This window comes from Myotis brandtii, unplaced genomic scaffold, assembly GCF_000412655.1.
Source record: "Myotis brandtii unplaced genomic scaffold, ASM41265v1 scaffold471, whole genome shotgun sequence".
Classification (NCBI taxonomy): Eukaryota; Metazoa; Chordata; class Mammalia; order Chiroptera; family Vespertilionidae; genus Myotis; species Myotis brandtii.
The window spans coordinates 103,257-114,740 of record NW_005367989.1 but is presented as its reverse complement, the minus strand read 5'-3'; the positions used below and the strand labels follow the sequence as shown (position 1 = coordinate 114,740).

General features: G+C 41.4%; 1 protein-coding gene across 1 annotated transcript in view; it reads left to right on the top strand.

The window, feature by feature from the left end:
* The window catches only part of KCNQ5 (potassium channel, voltage gated KQT-like subfamily Q, member 5), a 188,203-nt gene extending 177,312 nt beyond the window's left edge, over window positions 1-10,891 (top strand). The window contains exons 12-14 of the mRNA XM_005875873.2: window positions 3,604-3,735; window positions 6,327-6,453; window positions 7,354-10,891. Coding sequence (XP_005875935.1) covers window positions 3,604-3,735; window positions 6,327-6,453; window positions 7,354-8,316 — 1,222 coding nt within the window. The 3' untranslated portion in view covers window positions 8,317-10,891. The remainder of the gene's footprint in view (window positions 1-3,603; window positions 3,736-6,326; window positions 6,454-7,353) is intronic.
* The last annotated feature ends 593 nt before the right edge of the window (window positions 10,892-11,484 follow it).

Below are 11,484 nucleotides of genomic sequence, written 5' to 3'. Positions count from 1 at the left end.
TGTCATGCACAGAGCAGGGCTGATCAGGGGGTTGGGGTGCCTTCCCCTGTCACGAACAGAGCAGGGCGGATAGGGAGGTTGTGGCCCCGCCCCCTGTCACACACAGAGCTGCAGGGCGATCAGGGGGTTTGGGCGCTGCCCCCTGTCACGCTGATCTGGTGCCAAGAGGCCTCGCGGCTCCGCTGATCCCGGTGCTGGGAGGCATATTACCCTTTTACTATATAGGATAGAGGCCTGGGGGCCGGCTGGTTTGCCCTGAAGGGTGTCCTGGATCAGGGTGGGGGTCCCCACTGGGGTGCCTGGCCAGCCTGGATGAGGGGATGATGGCTGTTTGCAGCTGGTCACACACCCTTCAGGGTGGGGGTCCCCACTGGGGTGCCTGGCCAGTCTGGGTGAGGGGCTGAGGGCTGCTTTCAGGCTGGCGGTTGTTGACTGAAGCTCCCAACCGCTCCTTTTTTTTCTCTTTTTTTATTTTATTCTGGGCCAGCTTTAGCTCTGGCTCTAGCTCTGAGGCTTCGTATCTGGTTTGTTTGCCGTTCTATAATCGAGACAATGTATAACTTCAGCTCTGAGATCCCGGCAGGCTGAAAGCTGGTTTCTGGGGTTTTGTTTAGCTTCTTATTTGCAACATAGTACATAGTTGCTTAGAGTTGCAACTCAGAGGCCGGCAAGTCAGGCGGGGAACGTTGGAGTCTGCAGTCACTGGAGCAAGCAAGCCTCATGTTCGCTTCCAGCTGCCTGGCTGCCGGCCGCCATCTTGGCTGACAGTTAATTTGCATAAGGATATGCTGATTAGCCAATGGGAAGGGTAGCGGTCGTACGCTAATTACCATGTTTCTCTTTTATTAGTGTAGATTGTGTAAATAAAAATGAAATTGTTTAAGTTTTGCTTAAAATATGACCGAGGGCTGGAGTGTAACACTGCCTGTTGAATGCCTTCAGATTGTTCTTTCTCTTAAAACATTTGTGAAAGGAAAAGAAAAAAGCAATGCACAACTTGGAGACAAGTTATGATATCAAACTCACACAACTCTCTACCAGGAAACAAGGGCAGGTCCCCATTAGCGCAAAACAGGGAATTCAGTTTGGAGGTGCAGTGCACACACCCCACTGGCCCCAAATGCCTGAGCTACAGCCAGAGCAGATGCACTGATTGTGTCAAAGCTTGCCCCTCTGCATGTCGGGCGGCTTCTGCCACCACGGGCAACAAAAGCTGCCAAAGATCGCAGTTAACTCAACATCTCCAGAATCGATGCCGTGAGAGATTAAGAGGTGATGTGAGGTGAGAACCAGACAGATCTGGGTGGGATCCTGGCTTTGCCTCCTGCTGGCTCTAGTTTGGGGCCAAGTCAATTAAGTTCTCTGAACCTCAGTTTCCCTAATATAAACGGGAGCTCACAGTGTGCATAACCCATGTACACAGACAACAGGGTGGTGAAGGCCTGGGGGCAGGGGCGGGGGCGGGCTGAAAGGGATCAATGGGGAAAAAGAGAAGACATATGTAATACTTTCAAGAATACAGATTAAAAATAAATTTTATAAAGAGGGGAGCTAAAAATATCTTATCAAGTGCTGTTAAACGTAAGACATATAAAATATTTCACATAACAAGTGGTAATAATATTGAAAACACAAACAGTGACAACCAAAAAAACACCTACGGGCACATAAAAAAGATTTTCCCTTTTTCCTGCCCACCCAGGCACCATTGAAGAGAAGCAAAAATGGTTTCTGGGCTGTTAGATTAGCTTTTCTTCTGGGTTGTTTTGTTGTTGTTGTTGTTGTTTTTGTCTTTATTTTAAATCTTATCAGAGGATCTTTTGTTTTTCTCTTTCTTTCCTTAATCCTTTTATTCAATAAATGTTTCTTTCCACTGTGTATCAGGAACTGTGCTAAGCCCTGAGGATAGTGTTGAAGAACAGGCGTAGTAACAGTCATAGCTGGGGTAGTAACAGTCGCTAACCTTTATTAAGCACTGGGTTGAATAAGAGGCCCATCCTGCTTTCATGCAGCTGACAATCTAGTGTGAGGAAACAGATATGTTTAAAATGGTCACTCAGGGCGGAAAATTTCACGGGTTACGTATTGCACTATTTTTTCCCAGTTTTTCAATATAGGAGGCTGAGCCCCAATCAAACCTAAATGCTGATCAACAAAATTGTGAACCGAAGCTAAATACTAAGAGGTTACATTAAAAACAGATTTTATTTACTTTCTGCTGATAACGTTGTTTAAATGTCTTTGCAAACAAAAACCTATCCTAACTAAAGAAGAGATTGGTGGCGAAAATATGGTAGAGAGAGAAAGAATATTATGGACATTCCTGGATGTTCATATTCTTATGGATATTATGAATGGGGATGGATATTAACTAGACTCGCTGTAGTGATAATTTTGTAAAACAGTATATTTAAATATCAAATCATTCTGTTGCATACCTGAAACTAATATAGTATGTCAATTACAAGTATACCTGAATTTAAGAAAACCATATATATTATGAATAGATGGTTCAGGATTAATTAGGATACAATTAATTTGAAGTTAATACAATTACAAGAGAGTTGGGGGCTTTTTAACCAATAAAGTAATTTGGATTCCTTGCAATTGGCTTTCACATAGGATAGGTAATGAGGATTTTCTGTTTAAACTCATTTGTTCCTCATCTTCCCTCTTTCCACCAAGGGAGAATAAATTTTGGTTCATAGAGCCTCCTTGATTGATTCCTGGCCTGAATGTGATAATGGGAGTCTATGAGCCACTTAATAGTTGATAAAACACCAAGACTTAACATTTACCGGCAATAAGGCTGCACAGACTCATTCAACCATTGTTTCTTTGCTTTCTTCAGGAATTATACCAAGTTATTGCAAGCACTGGTTATCTTATGCAGCTTAGCTATTTATGGCATCATGGAATGCATTGATAAAATATTGTTTTAAAACATGGGGGTGGCATAGTAATAAAAAAAAAAATCTCATGCCCTGGCCAGTATGGTTCAGTTGGTAGAGCATCGTCCCATGCACCAAGAGGTTGCAGATTCAATTCCCAGTCGGGGCACATGCCCAGGTTGTGGGCTCCATCCCCAGTAGGGGGCGTGCAGAAGGTAGCTAATCAAGGATTCTCTCTCATTATTGATGTTCCTATCTCTCTCTCCCTTTCCCTTCCTCTCTGAAATGAATTAAAATGTATTTTTAAAATGAATTTCGTTACATAAAAGACCATTTTAACAATTTTTATATTTCATAAGGGGTGCAATCAGTAAGTGCTATATCTTGGACTTCTGGGGATCACATGGAAAAGGGAGAATTGCATTTTGACCTTAATTTTAAATCAGGGTTTCAATGAACATTAAAAAGGTACAATATAAAGGTGCAACACTTCCAAAATAATCTCTTTTTAGTGTGTTTTTCTACTGTAAGTGGTTTGCCCCATATGAGATATTCTGAAATTGTCCACTGTAATCTCAGGCTTTCATATTGCATTTTCATAGGAGTCTAAAATAATTTGGTGCATGACTTTTTCCCCCCAGAGTTTCTTACATTTTACTAGTATGCTATTTTTGTAACTTACTTTACAATGTGTCATTTGTTGCTCTTACAGGATAATGAAATTTCATGTTGCAAAACGGAAGTTTAAAGAAACATTACGCCCATATGATGTAAAAGATGTAATTGAACAATATTCTGCTGGTCACCTGGACATGTTGTGTAGAATTAAGAGCCTTCAAACACGGTGAGCAATGAAAATGTTATTGTTGTAAAGGAAAGGCACAGAAACTATCTGGGAGGAACTCTGTAGAAGAGAAAACTTTTAAATTCCATAGTTCTAATTCATTTTAGTGGGGAACTGGGCCTTACTTTTAGCATAGATTTTATTTAAGGATGTAAATCGGGTATTAGAAGCCTTCAATGATACAGTGTCTCAGTTTCCTTATCTGTAAAAATGGGGATAATGTGCCCGGCTCGTGTGCCTCAGTGGTTGAGCATCGACCCATGCACCTGGAGGTCGCCGGTTCAATTCCCCCGTCAGAGCACATCCCCGGGTTTCAGGCTTGGTCCCCAGTAGGAGACGTGAAGGAGGCAGCCAATCAGTGCTTCTCTCTCATTAATATTTCTATCTGTCTCTCCCTCTTCCTTCCTCTCTTAGAAATCAATAAAAACATATTTTTTTAAATAAGGATTGCCCTAAACAGTTTGACTCAGTGGATAGAGCATTGGTTCAAGTATTAAAAGATCCCAGATTCGATTCTGGTCAAGGACATGTACCTCGGTTGCAGGCTCAATCCCCAGCGCTGGTCAGGGTGCACGCAGGAGGCAACCAATGGATGTGTCTCTCTCACATTGATGTTTCTCTCTGTGTGTCTCTCCCCCTCCCTTCCACTCTGTCTAAAAAAATCATGGAAAAATATCGAGTGAGGATTAACAACAACAACAAAATGGGAATAATGTTAGTACTTGCCTCTTAGGGTTGTCACGAGGATCGAATTAATTAAACACACAGTAAATGAGTGCTCAATAAATGTTAATGGCTGTTCTGATGCCATCTGAATTATCATTGCTGCTGCTGTTGTTTTGTTATTATCTAAATCCTAACCATCCTTCAGGAATAAACTAGTTTTCCTCTTTGGCTTTACCTGACTATACAGCCCACAAAAATACCTTTCCCTACTCTGACCTCCCAAAGCATTTAAGGTCCACTACGGAGCCCTAGCCAGTTTGGCTCAGTGGAAAGAGGGTCGGCCCTCGAACTGAAAGGTCCTGGGTTCAATTCCAGTCAAGGGCACATACCTTGGTTGCAGGTTCCCCGGCCCTGGTCGGGGTGTGTGCAGGAGGCAACCAATCGATGTGTCTGTCTCACATCAATGTTTCTCTCTGTCTTTCCCTCTCCCTTCCACTCTCTCTAAAAATTAATGGAAAAATATCCTTGGGTGAGGATTAGCAAAAAAATAAAGTCCACTATGGGAATAAAAGCACTCGGAATTTCGGTATACTGTGCCAGAGTCAAGACTGAAAAATGACTGGCTGGTTCTTGTATTGTTTCCTGGTTGCAAGTTTGTTCTCCTTCCTTGTGATTAAGACTGGGCCCTTCCCTTCCTTCACGTCCTGTAAATACTAGATACACACTGTTTTTCCAGTGAGCATCTTATTGAGTGATTAGAAGAAATTAGTTCAACATGTTATTCCAACTCTATGTGTCTAATTGTGTTATCTTGAAGGCAAAATATTTAGTCAATTCCATTTTTTAAGGATTTTGCTTCACTCTTAGGCACAAATTACCAGCATTTGTGATGAAACAGTCTTAAAATACAAGGACTGAGTCTGAAACATTGGCTTATATGCCCACAGCGCACTTAGCCCAGGGTAAGGGATATAAACTAGACCCTTAGTAAAACACCTGTCAATCAGTTACAAAAAAAAAATTACAATTTGTTCATTCATTCATTCTTTTAGCAGATAATTATTGAGCATGTAATGTGTGCCACGTGCTGTGGGCATCCAGATATTAATAAAGTAATGACCCCATTCTTTTGAGCTTGGAGTTTAATAGATTAGATGCCATGACAGAAGGTAGGCACTGCCTGTATTTCTATGCAGACAAAGTAAACCGGGAAGTTGAGTCGGTCCTCCTGGTAATTCAGTTCTAAAACACACAAAATAGGAAAGTACTGTAATTCCCAGTTAGGGTGATCAAGTCCCCTTGGAAATGGTTTTAACTCATCCTGTGGTCATGTGACAAGCTTTGCCTACGTGGTAGCAGTCTTCCAAGTCCTTTACTACAACTATCTGTGGCTCTTAAGGGGTTTTTTTATCAAGTTGAACTGCTACCGAATTTTCAGAACTAGAGTATCTAACTCGTGTAGAGTATATTTTCCAAATAGAATTACAGTAGCTTTTTTATCTGCTTATCTTTCACATATCAGATGAACAACAAATGTTCATTGAGTAATCTATTAATGTGAAATCATCATAATTATGATATTGTAATAGCTTAAGTAGTTAATTTTGGAAATACTTGGTCAAAGATGAAAACAGACAAGTGACCTCTTTTAGGTCACTCTGTAATTTGTAGTTTAAGGCAATTTTGCCTCCAGAAGATCACCCTTAAGTGATTTCATCCTGGACCAGAATAATAAGAAAATTAATATTTTATGTAATTCTCATGTTAAGAAAATAAAGCGCATCAACTGAAACAAGTTCATTTTTATTTCACTTACATAAATTAAAGATAATTGTATTGAATTTTTCTTTTCAAAACACTTCATTCTGGCCTAGGGCAACCTCCATCTTCAGTACTCATAATCAGATGTCCTCTTTCTCTGCTAGTGTTGATCAAATTCTTGGAAAAGGGCAAATCACATCAGATAAGAAGAGCCGAGAGAAAATAACGGCAGAACATGAGACCACAGATGACCTCAGTATGCTCGGCCGGGTGGTCAAGGTTGAAAAACAGGTACAACTGAACAATATTGGTTAAAATTTTAGCGAGAATTTTTTAAAATAAAAACTGGATTTGGCAATTGGATGTATTTTAGTGATTAATATATTTTGAAAGGTAAATCAAGAAAGAACGAATGAAATGAAATTTTCTTTGTGCATAGACAGAATTCTCTAAACACTTGGACTTCCATATAAGGAACAGAAAATCTCACCTCATCACACAGGAAGCAATTGTAGATTTTCAACACTAAGATTAAAAAAATCTATTTTTTATTTGTGTTTTGGTTATTCTTATTGTCTCTCTTTTAGGTCACTCTGTAAAAAAAAAAAAATCATTATCACTACAAAGACCATTTTCCAGAAATCAAATTGCTACCCCAATTTAATCATAAATATTTCAGGTATTAATTCTGAAGCATTCTGTGTCTTTATGTTTCAATTCAGAATCACCTAGATTTCTATTTAAGGTCTTGATTTTATTATAGAATAAGAATAAGTTCCTTACTATACTGCAGTAGAGTTCCACAGAAGAGGCTTGGGAAAGGCAACCTGACTGGGCTGGGCAGTTGTGAAGTTGCATCTGTACAGTGATTACATGGGTTTGGAGAATATCAATTGTCCATTTTAAAGAACTGAGGGAGAGGGGTGCCAATGAAGATTACAAAGAGGCCAAAGCAACCCTCTCCTAAGTCCTCCCTTGGCCCCAGCACTGCTAGACATGACGTTGCAAAATGGTACTAAATCAAAAAAATTTAAAATAAAATAAAATGGTAATAACTATCAGGTCTGCATTATCCTTAAACTCTATATTTTACTGAATTGGCACACAATGGTTTCATTTTTTTAATTCTAAAGGTGAAGCCCTGTCTTAGTAACAGTTATACTCATCTGTGGCCATTTCCCCCATTTGCAGGTACAGTCCATTGAGTCCAAGCTGGACTGCCTGCTAGACATATACCAGCAGGTCCTCCGGAAAGGCTCCGCCTCAGCCCTCGCTTTGGCCTCATTCCAGATCCCACCGTTTGAATGTGAACAGACATCTGACTATCACAGCCCCGTGGACAGCAAAGACCTGTCCAGCTCCGCCCAGAACAGTGGCTGCCTAACCAGATCAGCTAGTGCCAACATCTCTCGAGGCCTGCAGTTTATTCTGACGCCAAATGAGTTCAGTGCTCAGACTTTCTACGCGCTGAGCCCCACTATGCACAGTCAAGCAACACAGGTGCCACTGAGTCAAAGCGATGGCTCCTCGGTGGTGGCCACCAACAACATTGCAAACCAAATAAATGCGGCCCCTAAGCCAGCAGCCCCAGCAACTTTACAGATCCCGCCTCCTCTCCCAGCCATCAAGCACCCGCCCAGGCCAGAGACCCTGCACCCAAGCCCCACAGGCTTACAGGAGAGCATTCCTGATGTCACCGCCTGCCTTGTTGCCTCCAAGGAAAATGTTCAGGTTGCACAGTCAAATCTGACCAGGGACCGTTCTCTGAGGAAGAGCTTTGACATGGGAGGAGAAACTCTGTTGTCCGTCCACCCAGTGGCGCCCAAGGACTTGGGCAAATCTTTGTCTGTACAAAACCTGGTCAGGTCCACAGAGGAGCTGAATATCCAGCTTTCGGGGAGCGAGTCAAGTGGCTCCAGAAGCAGCCAAGATTTTTACCCCAAATGGAGGGAATCCAGATTGTTTATAACTGATGAAGAGGTGGGTTCGGAAGAGGCGGAGACAGACGCTTTCGATGCCGCGCCGCAGCCTGCCAGGGAAACTGCTTTTGCGTCAGACTCACTAAGGACTGGAAGGTCTCAATCATCTCAGAGCATTTGTAAGGCCGGAGAAAGTACAGATGCCCTCAGCTTGCCTCACGTCAAACTGAAATAAGTTCGTCTTCTTTCTAGGCATAGCAGTTCCTTTAGCCATACATATCATTGCATGAACTATTTCGAAAGCCCTTCTAAAGTTGAATTTGCAAGAATCAGGAAGAACATGAAAGGCAGTTTATAAGCCCATTATCTTTTAATTGCATGAAAATGCATGTTTAGGGATGGCTGAAATTCCGAGGTACATCAACATTAACCCGCTCATTTAGTAACGTACCTTGAGTTAATAATCCTGAGAAACCAAACACTGCTAATGCTGTGGGATGTATGAAAATTAGGCCACTTAGAAGATTTTGACTCTCTATTTTGAAATTATGGGAGTAAACACCTTCAAATTTCAGCCATTTCTGCTTTGCGATTAAATGCAAACTATATTTTCAAAATTAGGCCATAATGTATATTTAAACACAATGGCACTCATCAACAGCTGCTAGCAAGGTACCAAGTAAAGCAGAATTTGGGAACAGTAGAAATGGCTGCTTATTTCAAGATATATAGTTGCCAACCCATTCCTTATTCAGTCATATTATTATTAATGTACTTTGAATGTCAGTATGTGTGCTTTTGGCGATTTACTGCTGTGGCAAGCAATTTTGCACATCACTTTCATGTTGTTCTTTATGATGAGAATGTTCTTCAATTAGAAAATGTACAAATCATGAAATTCAGGGCCAGTGGGGCAAATAGACTGACTATTTGACACTTTTGACGTTATGGAAACATATTCCTCTAATGGCTGGAATCAACTTTATAAGTTGTCAACTTCTACCCAAACAAAGGAAATGCTGACCAGTAGGATGGCCGGTGTGGTTGGGCTGAGCTCTCCGCAATGGCGCCTGCCCAGACTTGGCAATGCTGCCCACAGAAAGGGGAAGTGTGAGAAGCCGTTCCCACTAAGCTGGTTCACAGGCAGGATCCCAGGGACTGAGACATGGGAGTGAGACTGAGATGGGGAAGGCCTGAGAAGAACCGAGACACAACACTGGGAAGTCAGTGAAGTTCAAGAAAGTGACTTCCCCTCAAAGGGCAATGAGAGGGAGAGAAAAATACCAAAATAAAAGAACTCAATTTTTTTTTTTTTTTTTTAGAAAATGAATACTACTAAGAAATTCAACTACCTAAACATCTTATTCTTATATATAAACAGAGAATTTTGCAAGGTATTTATTTTTTAATATGCCCTGAATGTTTTTTGCTATTATGTAGTACATTTACATATGAACGGCTAAAACGAAACCTCCTTTACTTCTTATAGTGAACATTTTCTATTCTCCCCAAGAATATTGTCCCAAATCTGAAATTATTGGTTCGGTTTCCTGGTACAGTATAAGCATTTATAGTTAGAAAAGCCAGGTAACACTGGCAGGGTCTGCAAATCAAAACACTTCATCATATAACAGGACCACAAAAAGCCCAAGAGAAATAAAATAGAACATGTATTTACCAGAAAGCAAGCAATGCTGACAACTTGTTAGAAACCAGTCTACTGATCTCAGACCCGCAGAACTTCAGCCAAGGTAATGGTCTTCGAAAAGCAAGGAGAAGCAAGATAGCACTCAATTCACTTCAACTCTAGCCACAAAGGACATTTTTAAAGGCCTCCTCCTCCTAACCCCATCCCACCCAACCCCCCACAAATAGTGCTGCCTGCTGAAAAACTCCAGCAGCCCAAAGAATGAGCAAGGATATCAACTGGGTAGCCAAAGGCAAGAGGAGGCCCTGAAATCCCCCAGTTCTCTCTCACAACCTGCTTTCTCCACCTCTGACTCCCTCCTTACTTTTCTTCTCCAGTAACTGCTTGTCAATTCTCTGCCACTATTTTGCTTCTGAACTTCACTAGCCTTACCCAGCCTCCAACCCCAAGGAAACCACTTCTCCACCTAAAATGTGCTTCCCAACCTTTTAAAGTCCCTGTCCCTTTTGATAGACACCGACATTTTGAAAGCTTCCTCTTCTTGCCTGCCCAAGTTCTAGCACATTCCCCTGGAGTGTATCATTCAGAATCTTCTCTGCCGCTGGAGACACACTGAAGGTAGAGTCTAATTTTACACTCCAGCTAAAAGGATTTTGCCAAACTTTTAAAGCAATTATTTTCATTTTTGAAACATAGACTCTTAGTCAATTATCCAATGCAATTTTTCATTGACCCATGTCTCTACTCAACCTGAAGTTGTGATACACCCTCTGGAGGAGGTTGCACGCACACACAAATACACGCACGCACACACACCTCCACTGACCTAAAGCCAGACATCTCCATATACTTGGAGGAAGCGGGAGGAGGCAGCAATTTTCAGGCAGCGCTGATTCTTGGACACACTCTGTCCTGGGTCAAACCCCACTGGCAGCAGGAATTCTGAATGTATTGGGGACCCCTCCTTGGGCTTCAAACACAGCACAGTTCATCCAGCATTGCTGAAGATAGAAGATTCAGAAACAAAACCTACAAATATCACTGAGGTCTTAATCATAGCAAAATGCAATGAACCATGTTATGAGAAACTGTTGTACATTGAAGCCATGACCATATTGTGTCTATCTTAACTCTAGCACAAAAAAAAAAATTACTGGATATTCAAAGATAGTTGTGTGGTGTGGAAAATGTAGGGTCTGTCTGTTGTGTGTCTCTCTGGGGAGTTCGGAGGGGTCTCCCGTTTATACCTAGCAGAGTCCCATTGGACAATCCCAAATGGTGTCTAGAAGCACAGTTTCGCTGAGCACTGAGTAACCACATGCTTTCTCAGCTCCAGTCTGTCTGCCTTCTTCAACATGCAGGGCTGATCAAGCTAACACTTCATTGCAAACATCCCTTATATGAGGTTAACTAAAAGATGTTCTGTGTCTGATCTAAATGTTTGCATTGTGTTTAACTAAGTTAATATATGTAGATTGCAAGTTTTGTTTAAAGGGAGACACTTTATTGAGTTTTTTAGTCATTATCTCCTGCTCAAGGGTGCCTTTCTCACCTCCCATCGACTCAGCAATTCTGAAAGTTCTTAATCCGCAGGTAAAACAAGTCTGAGAGAGAGGAGGACACCAGGCACAAAGTGACTAATTCTCTTGCCCATTTGCAAAGCAAAACTGTAAGGAATATGGACACAAGAGCAACTAAATTAATGGATCACTTCTGAAAATACCACAATATTACCTTATCTCCCCAAAAGCTGAT